General features: G+C 39.7%; 2 protein-coding genes across 5 annotated transcripts in view; both read right to left on the bottom strand.

The window, feature by feature from the left end:
• Positions 1–54: 54 nt before the first annotated feature.
• On the bottom strand, positions 55–4,642 carry LOC307013604 (uncharacterized protein). Of its 2 annotated transcripts, none has more exons than XM_079641036.1 (6): positions 4,561–4,642; positions 3,622–3,726; positions 3,178–3,244; positions 2,980–3,061; positions 2,789–2,861; positions 55–2,678 (listed from the first exon to the last, which is right to left on the bottom strand). In XM_079641036.1, exons 2-6 carry the CDS (start codon positions 3,684–3,686, stop codon positions 2,480–2,482), a joined length of 486 nt encoding a protein of 161 aa, XP_079497162.1. In that variant the 5' UTR covers positions 3,687–3,726; positions 4,561–4,642; the 3' UTR covers positions 55–2,479. The 2 variants fall into 2 exon arrangements, with proteins under 2 accessions (XP_079497162.1, XP_079497163.1); XM_079641037.1 differs by having other exon boundaries at positions 4,355–4,625.
• A 340-nt stretch (positions 4,643–4,982) lies between these two features.
• The window catches only part of LOC307013550 (E3 ubiquitin-protein ligase SMURF2), a 69,919-nt gene continuing 59,261 nt past the window's right edge, over positions 4,983–15,640 (bottom strand). For all 3 annotated transcript variants that reach the window (XM_079640953.1, XM_079640954.1, XM_079640955.1), the window contains 9 exons: positions 14,016–14,229; positions 11,089–11,192; positions 10,891–11,005; positions 10,258–10,436; positions 9,385–9,522; positions 9,049–9,169; positions 8,734–8,935; positions 8,079–8,154; positions 4,983–7,967 (listed from right to left, as the gene is read on the bottom strand). In XM_079640953.1, the coding sequence (XP_079497079.1) occupies positions 7,868–7,967; positions 8,079–8,154; positions 8,734–8,935; positions 9,049–9,169; positions 9,385–9,522; positions 10,258–10,436; positions 10,891–11,005; positions 11,089–11,192; positions 14,016–14,229 (1,249 nt within the window). In that variant the 3' untranslated portion in view covers positions 4,983–7,867. The remainder of the gene's footprint in view (positions 7,968–8,078; positions 8,155–8,733; positions 8,936–9,048; positions 9,170–9,384; positions 9,523–10,257; positions 10,437–10,890; positions 11,006–11,088; positions 11,193–14,015; positions 14,230–15,640) is intronic.

Raw genomic sequence — 15,640 nt, 5'->3', positions numbered from 1 at the left:
TCTCTTCTGGCTGACATGGGTCAAAGTTCACATTTCGATTTTCTTCCTCAAATATGCGGTTTTAGTATTTTATTGAAGATAAAGGCTGATCCTAATACACTCAACCAAAGTATCCAAAAACATAAAGTCACTGAACAATGAATGAACATTTCTAATTCAAAAAGGTAAAAGACCAAATCCAACCTTACACTGAAGAGACTAGAGACATTACCTGTACATGAATGCCAGTTTATATTGGCTAAACTTGAGCATCAAATGAGAAAACAAGGTGTCTGGAATAGATGTACAATGTGGACAGGAAAACTGAAATGGTTTATTACTTTTTCATAAGAAGTTGCTAGTTGTATCTGGATGCTGACATCCCATCTAAGGGCCTACAGCTAGAAATATTAAAGATGATCAGTGTGAGGAAATAAGTTCTGCTGAGTTATGCCAGGTCAGCTGCTTTAATTCCCTTTTTGCCAGGATTAATTCCTTCCTACTGTTTTAGTTTCCTTGCAGAGAGTTAAATATTTATAGAATGTTTCTGAATTTGGTCGGGCTGCACAGAGTACATTTACTCTTGTATGAGATTTCAATGCAAATCAGACAAGCTTCTGATGTTATGGCCCTTTGATCATCATAGTGCTTCCTGCATACAATTACACCGTGCGTAGCATATCCTAATAAAGACTGCATTGAGTTTACAGTTTTTCTCGATTGCTAACACACTAAAATGCTACATAAAGGACAAATCATTTTAACTGACACTCAAAGAGCAAAACATCTCCAAAACTCTGAACACGTTTTCAGCTTTTCACACAATTTGCAAATCAACATGGCACTTTTGGCAAACAGCTGCACACGTTTCTCCACGTAAGACACAGGAATCTGACATGAAGTCACGTGTTAGCAGGTTTAAAACACTGATATTCAAAATGCCTCACACATGGACCAATAATCAAGAAACACGTTCCACCTGTCCAAACACCTGATAGCATAATTGTTGGCTCATCAATCAGGATGTTAGCACTATAAAGAGACCACAGGTGAGTACTTTCTTACAGCAACAATGGAAGCCAACATGGAAGCAAGAGGAAGAGGAAGAGGAAGAGCTGGGCTGAGAGTGAGAGGAGGAAGAATGAGAGGTAGAGGTAGAGCTGGAGGAAGAGGACGTGGACAAAGAAGAATACTCTTTAATGAAATGAAATTTTATCAACCATGGTGTGACGATGAGAGAGGCTGGACAGAGGGTTCAGCCTAATCTAAGCCGATCTACTGTTGCCTCTGTAATCCGGACACTTAGACTTGAAAACACGTTAGTTACCAGTTTTTAGCTCTGCATAATTCATGATATATCAGTGCTTATATCTGTTGTGTGAAACGTATTTACTTCATTACTGTAACTGAATTGTTGGCATGTTGCATACTATAACTGTACAAAAATCCTGCACAATGTACTGTGTTAAACTTACTTTTATGCAACACACACACTGACCATCCACTATATCTTTGTTGTTTATCTGAAGGACTGAGAAACAAAGAGGTGCAGGTGGAAGGCTAAGGATTTTCAATGAGGCACAGGAAGCAGCAGTTACAAACTGGATTTTGGCAAACAATGCATCAGACTTAGAGAGATCCGAAGCATTGTAACTATTTGCTGAGATGCATGTTGCACAATGTTATATTTGAATAAAATGTGATTTTTTTCGACAACTCATTTGTAATTCTTCATTTACTGTATTTCTGTAAACTCAAGCAATCTTTCTCTGCAGAAACCTCTATGTAGAGAGCACAGCCCATAACAGATGGAAGTGCTTTAGATTATGCTCAGCAGTGTGTAGTTGGGTGGTCAAACAATCTAGTATTAAGAATGAAGTGTTATATTTGGTGCTAAAGTTTGCATTTGGTAAGTGTTTATGTAGTTTTGAGTGCAGTTCTTCACTTAGCAGGAGAAATGAGGTGTTTTGCACTTTGGGTGTGTGGTTTTGTGAATTGTGTTTAGTGTTCTGAGAAACTGAGCAATGTAAAAAAAAATGTGTGTTAGCAATCGAGAAAAACTGTAACAACTAACATGAATAAGATGAGCCATTAAAACACGTTTCAAAACTGCTTTTTCAGAGCAGATAACTTTGAAACTACATATTGGCTCAACGACGGAGACCTTCAAAAATACTAACACGTTGAACTAAGAACCTTAACACAAAAAACAAAACATCTTTCCTTAGTGAACCATCTCTGCCTTTAGAAACCAATACAAAACCTCTCACTTGCATCAGATGGCGTTCTGATGGGTGTGATTATAACAGGAAGGGTGACATCTTACAGTGTAGTTGACACAGCTTCACAGAGTCCAGAGAAATATAACCAACCTGAACGAAGGCAGCAGAAGTTCAGCAGTTTTAGTCCAGTGTGTCAGAGGTTGAAAAAGAAAGCTGGAGCATATCTCAACTCAGCCTCACTGCTCGGCTGAGTTGCTTTGTCTACGTGCTGTATCTTTTCAATTGATCTGTAAATCTTCTTCCTCATCATCCAGCAGGTTAGTCCATTTTGAGCTGCTGCTGCAGAAACAGCACGTCTGGTTGACCATGAGCTTTAGTCCTATGACTTGTTTGCTCACGGTACACCGTCTGTTGCATTTCCGGCACGTCTTCAACAGCTGAAGGAGGCACTCTATATCAACAATGAACTCTGATGGGCTGAGGGAGATAGAAAAGACACAATTCAATGTATAATGTAAATAAAGTAATGGATTGAGAACATCTTAAGAGAAAGGTTCAATTTAACAGTTTTTTTAACATCATCACACCTCCCCAAATCCACCAGGTAGCGTCCGTCTCCCACACTTAACGAGGTGCTGAATTCTTCATCTTCTTCAGTATCTGTGTGGATTCATTTAGACCGTCATCAGTTATGACTTCACCTTTTCCTGTTAACAATTATCTTGCAATCTTTTGACTTTTTTCTTTGCTAGTGAAGGGCTGTGTTTATGTGACTCACCTCTATTTTCTGACTTGAGGGTTGTCGCACACTTATCTTCAGTATTTATTGATTGACATGAGGCATCTTTTGTCCCTGACTCCTTCAAATGGGACAAGGAGCAGCAAGCATCGTCATGTTGCTTAGTCAAAAACAGGCAACACAATTGGTGCTGGAGAGAAATTGTTTGTATAGGAGATGTGAAACAATCGTATTTACCTTTTCAGTTTCAGGTGTCTGGACAGAAGGAGCAACGAAGGTATCTTGCTTGACTTCATTTGATAAACTAAAAAAAGAAGCACCAGGGTTTACAATAAACTACCTCATGTCATACAGCAGGGTGTTGTGTTGACATGTCATACTAGTATTCATTATTTACTCTATAATCTAAATGTACATGAAAAGGCAAAACATGTCAGCAACACTATGAGGAAGTGACAGCTGTGGAAGTAAAAGTAGCAACAGTGTAAACAAATTATAAATAATACAAAAGTATCTGTATACAAATATACTTACAGTACCAAAAGTAAAAGGTACACATGATGTAGATTTTCTTAGAATAAAATATTACTAATACTAAATATATATAATGATATACTATTGTACTGTTTATTTATTGAAAGTTGTATTCATTTATTAAAGTAAAGGACAAGAGGCTCAAACCTGGGATTAAGCAGCTTTTGCTCCTTCACAGCAGGTTCAGGAGGCTCTGAGCCGGTTTCTTCCATTTCTTCAGTTTCTCACTTTTGGAGGGCTGTCTGCTATTAGCTAAAACATAATAAATAAAGGAAAAGCTGTTTAAACAAAGTCTTTAGCCATAACCACATTTTACATAAATCTACTACTGAATGAAATCAATGTATTTATGAAAACTATTCAATATTACAGCTGATAAATTAAAACTAAGTATATTAACTTCATAATGTTTATATAATTACAAAACTAATTGACATATTCATCAAAAATGTTTCACTAAAAAGTTGAAATATTAATTAAAATCATATTTAAAAACAGTTTCCCCAGTTTTCTACTTTATATATTGTTTTTAAAGTTAAACCATAGCTTACATATTGAAGACACATACATTTAACAACAAAACAAAAAGGTAAACAAACAAGTCACATGGAAAAAGCTAAATTATTATGCTGATTTATTGTAAATTAGCTAACGTCAGAAACCAGACTCAGTGAGCTCAGATCACGTGTCTGTCTTTCGCGCCACTGAATAAAACCACTTCCGCCTCCTGTTATGACGCAGCGGGAAATCATCTGCGTGTATCGAAGGGACCAGTTTAGTAGCTTTACAGCCCTAAGGTCCTAACCGCGAGACCCCTCCTGAACTCCATCATTATGTCAGGGATATAACACTCCTGTGTAAAATGATATCTTCACAGCACCGTGTCTCAGTTACAGAAGCTGCGCTGAAGCTCTCTCTTCGCCTGCACACAGCGCAGCCAGGCGGGGAGCACAGCTCCGTCCCTCCCCGTTGAAACAGTGCAGCCGGTGTCCTGACAGGCCGCAGTTTACACAACCCACATACATACACAATATTTCACCATGGTGAATTGAAGATAAAAATACGGAAAGATATCATCCTACTCACTAAAAACTGCTAACACGTTACCAACTGCACCTCATTTGAAGCAAGCTACTAGGCTAGCAGAGTTAGCCACTCCCCCTTTTTACGTAAAATGATGCGATGTTTACGTGACTTTTTCTCTGTATTTCTGTGAAAGGCTATACGAGGTGGGAGAAGTACTCAGATTGTGTAGGCTACTGTAAAAGTAGAAATACCAAAGGTTAGGAATACTCTGTTACAAGTAACAATACTGTATTCAAAATGTTACTCAAGTAAAAGTACAGTGTTAAAAAGGTGTAATTTAAATTACTCAACTTATAGAACGAAATAAAGTAGGTCATATAAAACATAATGCTGTGGTCCAGAGCCAAGTTTATATAATAAATACATCAATTGAATCTTCTGCTCAACTTACTCATCAGAACAAAAGACAGTAGTACACGTGGTTCTATAAAACATAATGCTGTGAGGTTCAAACAGCATAGTTTTATTGCTCAGCTTTCTGCAAGGGTACAAGAAGTGTATTACTTTGCTTCTTTATTGTCCTTATGTACAGGTGTCAGTTACAAGCTCACAGAGCAGCTGATGTGAAAAACTATGAACACATTTACTGTAATAATAAATACAAAAACAGATAGGAAATTAAAAGAAATAAAAACATGGTGCAGTTTAAAAAAAAGATTTCTGTTTTGTACTGAATTCAATCAAGTCATACACACACACACACACACACAAATTTGCACATAAACCTGTACATTTGCACTTAAAAGAGTAGGGAGAGAGTTAGCTGAGCATTGTTTTAGTTTGTAACCAATTAAACCATCATTCAAGAAAATCATTTTGACCAGAACTGGCTCTCAATCCATTTCAACAATTCATCAGATCAGTTAAGAGTAGACAAATATCTCTTTATATCACAGGCATTCAAAGCTTGGCGGCTTAACTGGGGAGATTTCCCCTCGTCTGGAAGCTCAAAACCCCCACAACTTTTGCACTGAAGACTGAACCAGCCAGAAAACTTTGTGCCAACAAGTAACAAAGAGTAGAAGTGGACTGTGTGCACTGGACAAACATACATGTGTGCATATCAAGATCATGTGTGTATTCATATATACGTTATCTACATAGGAAAAAAAACAAACCTTAACCAGTCCATTAACTATTTGGTAAATAGAAGGAAGTGTCTGATTATAACTTGGAGCCCAAGTATGCATAATGTGTGCAAAAAAAGGTGTAATGCATTTATCTTCTGCCTCTGAGTCAGGTTATTAAAGGATCAATCAAATAAACTCTCTACAACTGTACAAAGACAATTTCATGTTCAGTTTCTCCGTTTTGTCTCATGATGACCACAAAATAAAATGTTCTGACAATCAGCTAACAAACTGTTCATGGTTACAGATAAATGCAGGCAGTATACATATACAAAAAAAACAAACATTTAAACAAATTTTTCCAAGTCAAAACGTTTTTTTAGAGTATTAATTATGCAAATAAATAGGCTTTAACTCTCGAGCGTCCATTCATGCAGAATGGTTTCTTTGGATGGGCAGAGGCCGTGTTAATGTTGTGTTTCCGACTTTTCACCATGTAGCACCCCGGATATCAGCAGCCGAGAACCTCAAACATTTGAAGCTCTGAGGGTTTGAGTCCGCCGGCAGCATTCAGTCCGTTTCCTTTATTTAAAGAAAATGTATGTTGCAGTGACACAGACCCCCAGAGCATCACATCTGGCCATTCATGTCCTCCTATGAAGGCATGTGTGTGTTTATAAGTAAGAGTGATTGACCAAAAGGAAAAGGTCACTTTAAACAGTGGACCTTTACACTATCATGGGTTTAAAGAGCCTCTGAAATATATTTGCCATTACAACCAGTATTACCCCTCCTCACACACACTAGCCTAATATATGTAAAAAAGTAAAACAAGGGACAACTTCACCTGAGAATGCAAAGAGATCTGTGACAGACACCAACATGCTTGCATTTAAATTGAACAGAAAGAACAAGCAACCATATACAAAATAGCTATGTATTTGTACATATATACTCAAAAGTTACAGGTGTGTAGATACTCTGTATATTTCTTATGGAGTCCAATAGCAAATTAAACATGATATATTTTTTATCTAACGTGAAGAAAGCACTCCTGCAAGCCGCTGCTCAGTTTGTAAAGTGCTCTAAAGTGACGAGAGAGAAAGAAATACTTCTGCCTTTTAAACTGACGACGAGACTAACAATGGACGCCTGCCTTGAATAGCTTATTTCAAGCCTGGTCCCTTGGACAGTTGTGCCCTTTTCACATATGGTCTGACAGGAAGTGTGTTGGGTGATTTTGGGTTGGATTAAAAACTAAATGCAAGAAGAAAAAAAGAACATGCATCATTTCAACTGCTGGAGACCAATGAGTAGAGAACAGGAATACAAACCATGCTCAAAAAGAGTTTCAATCAGCATCCTGTGAGAGGATGGGAAACTCATCTTTAAACTTCCTAGCATACTTATGTTTACACATGCAGAAACACATTTACAAGAGCTGTGGCCACACTGCAGTGATTAAGGGAAAACAATTATATTCACACCTTCTTCTTCACCAGAGTCTGTCCCTCTAGCTTAAAACAACCCACCACAAGCTCCAATCACAAACGCAACCAAACATCAGACCCACATCCAAGTAGAGCTCCACTTCAAAATGATATATTCACACTTTGAATTGATTTGGATGGTTATGCAGTTGAGACATCGCCGCTAATATGGAAACCTAGTTTATTATGGAGCATTTTAAGATGAAACCCTTCAAATATCGAAGCATTACAGGCGAGGTAGGATGAATGTGTTGCCTCCAACAAGAGAAGCACACACACTCTGCAGCCATGAGGAGTGGAAGCTGTGTTGGTGGAGGATCAGATGCTACTATGGGCAAGATATGGCTACCTGCAGTGTTAAAGATTCAGTAGCATGACATGAATCAATCCGTTTGAAATGCAAAACGAAAGAGCGACTCAATGCTCTCAGTTGCCTGGGGAGAAAATATGTTTTGTTTTAAACTGTAAATTATTAAACTACTTCCTGATTTGATTAAGATCTCAAATTGAGATGACCAGGCAGTAATGTTTGTCTTTCTGTATAAACAACTCGTAGCTCTCTGTATTTTTGCACAATCTACAAAAAAACTAAACAATTAAATGACGGGGTGAGTAGCAGCTGTTCAAACAGAATGGGAGAATGTGGAGAGCGGTGAGGGCAGACTGCAGGCTGGTCAAAGACGCTCTGAGCGAGACATCAGTGTGTCTGTACATTTTCACACACAAACACACTCTCCAACGTGTCTCTCATTCCACTGCGAAGCCACAGGTCTCCTCGATCGCAGTCAGCAGCTTGTCGTATAGCTTGTCGTAGCTCTCGTAGGGCGGGATGTCAATCCGGTTGAAGCTGGAGAGAAAACAAAGAGAATACGTTCAAATGGGTGACGCTAGGGGAGAGGTATCACTTTTATGCATGTGGTTGTGTTTGTGTGTGTGTGTGTGTGCATGTGACACACACCAGGTATGGGCTTTGGGCAGATTGTTGGCGTTTGCGTCGATCTGATGAATGGTGAAGAGTCTGGGCCCTGCAGCTCCTGCAGACAAAACACAAACAGCATGCATCAGCTGCAGTTCAGCATCAAGTCCCACCCACTGTTCATTTACCCACCAACAATTGATCTAATAAAGGCCTGACACTTTTTACAAGGACAAGTTAGCCTCTGTTCCTTGAGCCAGATGGCTGCTTTTCTTGGTCGAAAATATGCTCCTGAAATGAACTGTGGCCTCAGATTGGTCAAATGTAAACTCAACATAAAAACATAGATTAATCTAAATGTTTATTTTAGGATTTAACAACAATACTCTGTCATAATTGGAGCATAATCCTTTTCTGCATATATCGCATATATTTCAAACTTTCAAAAGACCAAGGCTACCACGGTGAAGTAACCAACTGAAAATAATATCAGGGTACAAGGTATTCAACTATTAAAATGATAACGATTATAATTATTATCAGTTACAATGACCCTCAAAGATCAACCTAATACCAGTATGTTGTATAACCGAAGTATGTTAGTTGACATGTTGCCAGAACTTAAGCGTAAAGGTTATTACAGGGACAGAGACAGAGGCTCTAAAATAAAAAAGAGAGCCCAGAGTCAGAGGAGTACCTTGTAAAGCCTTGAAGCCCTGCAGGGGCACTCTGGAGGAGCCGGTAACAAACTGCAGCAGCCGGGCCCTCCTCTCCTCGTCAAACGTCTCCACGGCTTTCCAGAACCACTTGACGATGTTGGTGTCGGTGGTGCAGTGCTTCAGACGGGTGTTGGACTTCCAGTCAGCGATGTCGATCTTTCCCAGGCCACACACAATCAGCTGAGGGGAGACAGACACACACATATCAACTTGAGTTCATCCTATACCAGAGAACTGTACCTGGAATATTTCTTGTATTTAAGAAGATGTAATAAATGATGGTGATCTTGTACCTCCAGTTCTTTCTCATCAAAGGATTTGAGCAGGTGTTGTGGGATAACCTCGTTGAAACCTTTCTGCAGAGCCAGAAACTGAGCCTCGATGCCATGCAGGAAACGCCAGTTCACATACAACCTGCAGAAAACACCAGAGGAATGAGACCGTTAGTTTATTTAACAATTGTGGGACTGCAAATACAGATTCACCACGACTCACAACTAATGACAATCTGACAGGTTGGACTGTCAAAGTGTGAAAACCGTGTTTCTATGAAGCCTGTCCGCTGAAACTGAACTTGTTGCTGGCGAATTGTTGTCATTTTTTAAAATGTGTTGCAACCCTCTCCTTACCTGACATACTCCTTCTTGGTGTCCTCTGTGACGTTCACACACTTGCCGTTGGGTTTGAGCTCATGTTGGATGATTTCTCCGTAGGCATTGTGCTCCACACAGAAAGTGTGGTCCAGGACGCCGTTTATGTCATTGTCCCTGAAGAGGAGAGAGAGGGCAGGTTTATTTCTGAATCAGCTATCAGCAGGAATTATTTCTCGTTGCTCTGTTTTTTAGAATGAAGGCGAACAAAACTAAGAAACACAGCAGTCTTCTACACTCCTGCACATGTGTTTCCTAGGAATTACTTTTGGCAACTGGTCGGTTATTGAGTTTTGATGATTGTCTTTGACACATTTGAAATAGGTGACATTAGATTAGGTAAGGATTTCTATTAAAAGAACATTGTGTGTGTGAAACTCGGTGCATCCAAACATCTAGCAAGGGTGTTCAATTATATAGATGGCATTAGCTTTACTGGCAGCAGGGGGCGCCACACTCATTAGAATGTATTAAATGACAGTACAGTCAGGTCTATATGTCTTTCTGAAGTATATCATGTCCCTACAGGTCTGATTTATATATGTATGATTTTCTTTCCTGTACCCGCTGTAAGCAACCACTTTCTGAAGTTATCTTCTAATGTGAAAGCATCTGTAACAGCTAGGAAGCTACTCTCCTCCATAGCTTAGCGTTGTTGTATTAGCATACAGTTAAAGAAGAGATCTTTAAAATGACGTTCTGTGTAACCTGCATTTATACCTGCTTTGACAAGTACATTTAATTAGCAAATCGTGTTAATACCAGTTTTATAATATACGTTTCCTATAATTTCGTGTTGCCAGGGAAATCATTTAGAGAATAATGTATGGCCCGGTATAAACAAAGTCTTACAGGATCCACACGAGGCTGTTGTGGAGGTCGGGGTCGACGGACTCCATGTCGTCCAGCGTGATGGGTTTCCCCAGCAGCTGTTTGTAGAAGGGCAGAGTGAAGCCTCCGTCGATGTAGTGGCCGTGGAACACCGCCATGCCCATGATGCGACCCACGAAGTGGAAGTACGACAGGTGCTCCTGCGCATCAGACAGGGATATTAATATGAAGGCTTTCATTCATATCATATCAGCTTCTGTGTTATGTAGTGTATGAAGATTCACATTAATCAGTTTCAGTCTTTTACTAAAGTTTTACCCAGGAGAGAATCATTGCTCTGTTAGACTTCATCATTATTTACAGCATGTAGAATAATCTCATTTGTTCACATATTGAGCAAAATCCAAATACTAAAAGAAATATCGAACATTTTAAAATTGTAGTCACCTTTTTCAAATCCCATAAAATGTATGTTGTGTCAAATTGCTGCCCTTTGCTGATCATTTTTAAAACCAATTGTTGTTTATTTCACACGGTTTGTAAATATTCCCAAAGGAAGAAATGTCCGGTTTATGACTGCAAATGAAGATCAGCTTGATACACAAGTTATTATCAAATGTTAGATGCATGTTAGAAAAGCGTAATAATTGGTACCGGGTTGACAGCAGAGTCCGGGTTGATCTGCAGAGTGTAGATGTCGTCTCTGGAGTACTGGAACAGGCCGTAGTACGGGTTCAGCATCTCGTGGGACAGCAGGTATAACCATTCCCTAAAACACAAAAGATTGAAATAAGCATAAAAACATATTTCCTGACATTTAAAACCATTGAAAATAAACATGTATCTAAATACCTTGCTACCCCGCCATAGTCCAGTCCCTCTTCTCCTCTGAATTTGATCATCAGTCTTTTCCAGAGATCTTTCGGACGCATCTTCATCACCTGCCGGTACGACTCCTGCGATTCAAGACATACAGAACATTTCAAACGATGCACAAACAAGACCTTAAATAGAAAGCAAGACTCCAACATGTCATCTGATGGACATCTCTACTCTCTGGACTCTCTACCTTAATAAATAGAGCTATTGTACTGATTTGAGGTTTGCTGGAGTGTAAGCAGTTTTGAGGAGAACCTGGTCAAATGTTACAAATTGAAATTACAAAATAATGTCATTATTATTGGTCACTGAGAAAAAATGAAATGATAAAGGTTTCTTTTCCTATTTTTTCAAATACAATGGGATAACATACAAATACTTTGTTGCTCTGTACCAGTCATTTCAGTTCAATTGAAAATCCTTTAATTTAAGAAGTACAAGAGTGATCAGTGTTGAGTACTGACGTGAGGTTGAAACTGCAAGTTCGTTTTTAGGATTTTAACCCTTCATCAAAATACATTTGTTAGGAAATAAATCAAATGTGACAAATTAAATCTCTTTATGAAGTAGATCAAATAGTAACTCAATTACAACTTTATACTATTTAGCTTTAGTAAGGGTAACTATTTGTTCAATACATGTTTCTAACATTTCATATTGCATTTATTGCTCTTAAAGATAATACATTCATACCAGAGCATCCTGGCAATCCTGTCCTTGCATCTATTCATAGTAACTCTTCCCCAGTTAAACAAATAGTCAGTGTTTTCCTTTTTACATTACACAAGAGTCATCTCTGTGTCTGTCCTCTCACAGGGGTGACAGACAGAGACCCTGCCACAGTAAACAATCTGTCACTGCTGCACAGACTGGAAGATTACACTCAAACATTTCAGATACTCTAAACCACATGTTTCAAACTCAAGGCCCGGGGGCCAAATGAGGCCCGTGGTGGATTTAATTTCGGCCCGCAGGATAATTTCTAATTACTATTAGATCTGGCGCGCCGGTATATTGCTCTCACACCTTCACTCAACCCTGAGGATTTCCTCCGCTCAGAGCCTGAGCCCAAACATTGATGAACTTGCACCCAAGATGAGATGCCAAGTATCTGGCTTGAACTAGCATCACAGAAGCACACTGAGTTTGATGGATGTTTCCTTCTGCACTTTTGTTCTTGCGACAACAGGGCATGTTTGGTTTGTTCTTTGAGGGGAATAGTTTTTTTTGAAGCTGTTGTTGGCCTTTGGAAAAAAATGTAATCATAAGAAATGACTCCGGAAAAGCTGCAGATGGAGCCATAAGAAATGAATGCAACTGATTATTTAATGTTTAATGTTGTTTTTATAGGCAATGATTTCAGCTTTGTTTGTTCCAGGTTTAATATGTGCAATAAGTTCATTTCAATAGGTTTTGCAATAAACATTGAACCAGTCCGGCCCTCGACTAGTACCCATTTTTTTATTTTGGCCCACTGTGTATTTGAGTTTGACCCCCCTGCTCTAAACGATAGTGATTAAACATGCATTGAACTGATTATGGAATGTGCACAGAAGAAAATATTTCCTTTGTGTTAATCATTTGTCAACTTGTGGCACAGAACAAGTGTGGATAAAGAAATCAGACTAGAATAATTCTAAGTGCATGCACACCGTGCCAGAGGCTAACTGGAGCTCTGGTTCCTGCACGAGAAAACCTCAAGTGGATTTGCAGAGCTGCTTTTCACAGCTGTCACGTTGAAGGGCGATGAAGTCATATTTTTCATTGCTCAACTTGTAGTTATGAAGTTATGTCTGGCCACGAATACTTGCCACTTCTGCCCTTAGCTCCTTCCCACCCTCCCCTCTCCTCCCCTCTCCTCCTTCCCCATCTCTTTCGCTGCTGAAATCATCCAGAAAGAATGCCTTGCCTTGGTAGAACAAATGATTGGGAGAGCAGGAAAAAGAGAGACAGAGGAGGAGAAGAAAAGCAACAGAGAAAGAGTGTTTTTGTGGTGTTGTGAAGGCCTTTCTGTTCTGCTTTTCACAGGGAATAATAAAGCAGTTTGGAGCAGTGGTTCTGGTGCACGTCGTAAATGGGGTGAAAAAATGCTAGTGAAATGAAGAGATCTGGGTTTGTGAGGAGTCAGTTTTAGTTTTCAGGGACTTTTGGGGTTTGCAGGTCAGCATGTGATGCTTTTGTGAATGCCAGATGGGGAATTTTGTGCACACATGGTCAATGTACGTTATACAGATTCAAGGGAAATTCTGTGTTTGCATTCATGTATGTGCACATGTTTGCAGATGCCCTTCATCAGTGAGCCACATGTTTCCCTTTATGGTTTAAATCACACCAGGAATTTCAGGTTAGGGTTTCTCGTTTACAAGGTTCGAGGAGATTTTGAAAATGAACACCTGCCCTTCTGAAGTGAAGCCTTTCAGACAAATACAGTGTTGGGATCATGGCGTTTTTTAAAATTCTATAAACATGGAAATTGCAACGATTAGTTGACAAATTCAGTCATTAGAAATATAATCGCCAACATTTCGATAATAGATTCATTGTTAAAGTATTTTCTCCTGAAAAATATGGCAGAAAATACTGTTTTAGCCTCCCTAATATGTAGATTTCATGTTTTCCTGTGTTACAATATCTTAATAAACAGAATATATTTTTGATTTTTGATAAACGGAAGACATTGGAACACCTTGCCTTGATCTTTAGGATGGACATTTTTCAATATCTTTGGACAGTAATGCCAGAGAAATAGGTGATTCCACAATATGACAAATAATCATGACTTTCAGCTCAAATAAACATGAACAAACGTAGTGTTTGTACATCGTGCAGCTTTCTAAGTGCTTTGTAAAATGTTGTTGTGTGTTCAGTTGTTCAGTAATTCATTATTTCATCATTTTTACCTCAAATATCTCCTCACGGCAGACCTCGATGCGGCAGTGGCCGGCCTGTGGTTGTTGCGCAGAGAGCTCCTGCCGCAGGATTTTCAGCTTCTGCACCAGGTCTCTCTTGTATTTGGGCACCGTCAGGCACTCCGCCTCCTCAGGCATCTGGGCGGGGGAGAGGGGCTGCGGTGGGACCCCGGTAACAACCTGCTCCTTCAACGGCGGCGTTTGACTGGAGGAACAATGTGAAGAGGATCCAAAGTCAGTCTGATTCACTAATTCACTTAAACAGCAGCATTAAACCATTTGTCCTGAGCAGCCTTTTCTTATTTGGACGTAGTGTATTACAGCTATCTACCATTACATTCTTATATTGGTTCTGGTGGACTACTTTTAGGCAACAGATGTATAGAAGTAAAAAGAGGAATCTGTCCTGAAGGGAATTCCCCGACCCCTCCATCTCAAATATTCTCCAACCGCTGAACTAGGAACTTCTGTAAGAAATTCCCTCTTCAGCCCTCACTCCCCTCAAAGAAAAGAGCTCTAAACAGAGCCCTAAGCCCGGAGTAAATCTGATCCAGACCTGAGGACAGGCCAGCCCTTTGACCAGACGTTTGAAAAATATCACTAGCAGGAAAGACAGAGATGGAGGTAAACCCTGGCTAAGCGAAGAGAAAGAGATAGACACAGGAAAATAAATATACAAAAGGAGAGAGGTGTAAGTATAGCAGGACGAACCTCTATCACACATTTCTCTTTTCGTCTAACTCTGTTCCTTTCGGTACATCTTTACTTCCTGTCAAGAATAAAGAAGCTGACAGCCAAGTTTGATAAGGTATCCCTGCCCACCATCAACCACTACTTGAACTTCCAAGATACGACCACAGCTATTATTAAAATACATTTTTGCAACTCTACAGTCTTGTTTCTGTCGAGTAACACACGTTCTGAAGATGCCTTTCTTTTAGCTGCAAACAACTTAGACGACAGCAACTGTTTTAAGTTCATGTTTCTCCTCTCTTGCTATTCAGAGCCTGTATATTTGAAAGTGATGAGTCGGCTTTAAAATACAATCTTGGCAAAGGTGAGCCATGGTCAGAGTTCTGGTGTCCCTGCCTCATTGTGGTGTTGGTGGTGGGACGCCTGGGTGGGCCTCCTAAAAACATTATCCATCTCTCACTTCAACAGGACAGCAGCGCTCATTCTCCGGTGAGGAAACGCTGAGCCAGCAGAGGATTTCTTTAAATGAATCTACTGTCCTCCGCTGGGAGAGGAGGCTGCTGTTGGCCAAACCCAAGACTGAGCTGGTGTATAAAAAGGAAGGAGAGACCTTCTGAGGTAGCAGCGCATAGCCACCCACTTATTCCGACACTTGTACATTTGGGTTCTCTGGTTCAGTGGGTTTAAAAAAAAAAAAAAGCCTCATCTATTTGGGCTTTCCAAACTAAACGGGTGCAGTGTTTCACCAGTCTTTCCCTGTATAATCAAGTCGGCTGCTATTTATTTTATTGGCAGGCGCTGGGGCTCCTAGCATGTCAAAGAAAGGGTAAGACTGCAGTCCTGAAAACCACTTTAGGAAGGAGGAGGGGAAGAAAAGATGGCCTTAAAACAAAATGGAATGAGTTGCCTTTGGCTCGGAAGCT

Source organism: Notothenia rossii, assembly GCF_949606895.1.
Source record: "Notothenia rossii genome assembly, chromosome: 1".
NCBI classification, from domain to species: domain Eukaryota; kingdom Metazoa; phylum Chordata; class Actinopteri; order Perciformes; family Nototheniidae; genus Notothenia; species Notothenia rossii.
This window is presented reverse-complemented; position numbering and strand designations above follow the sequence as displayed.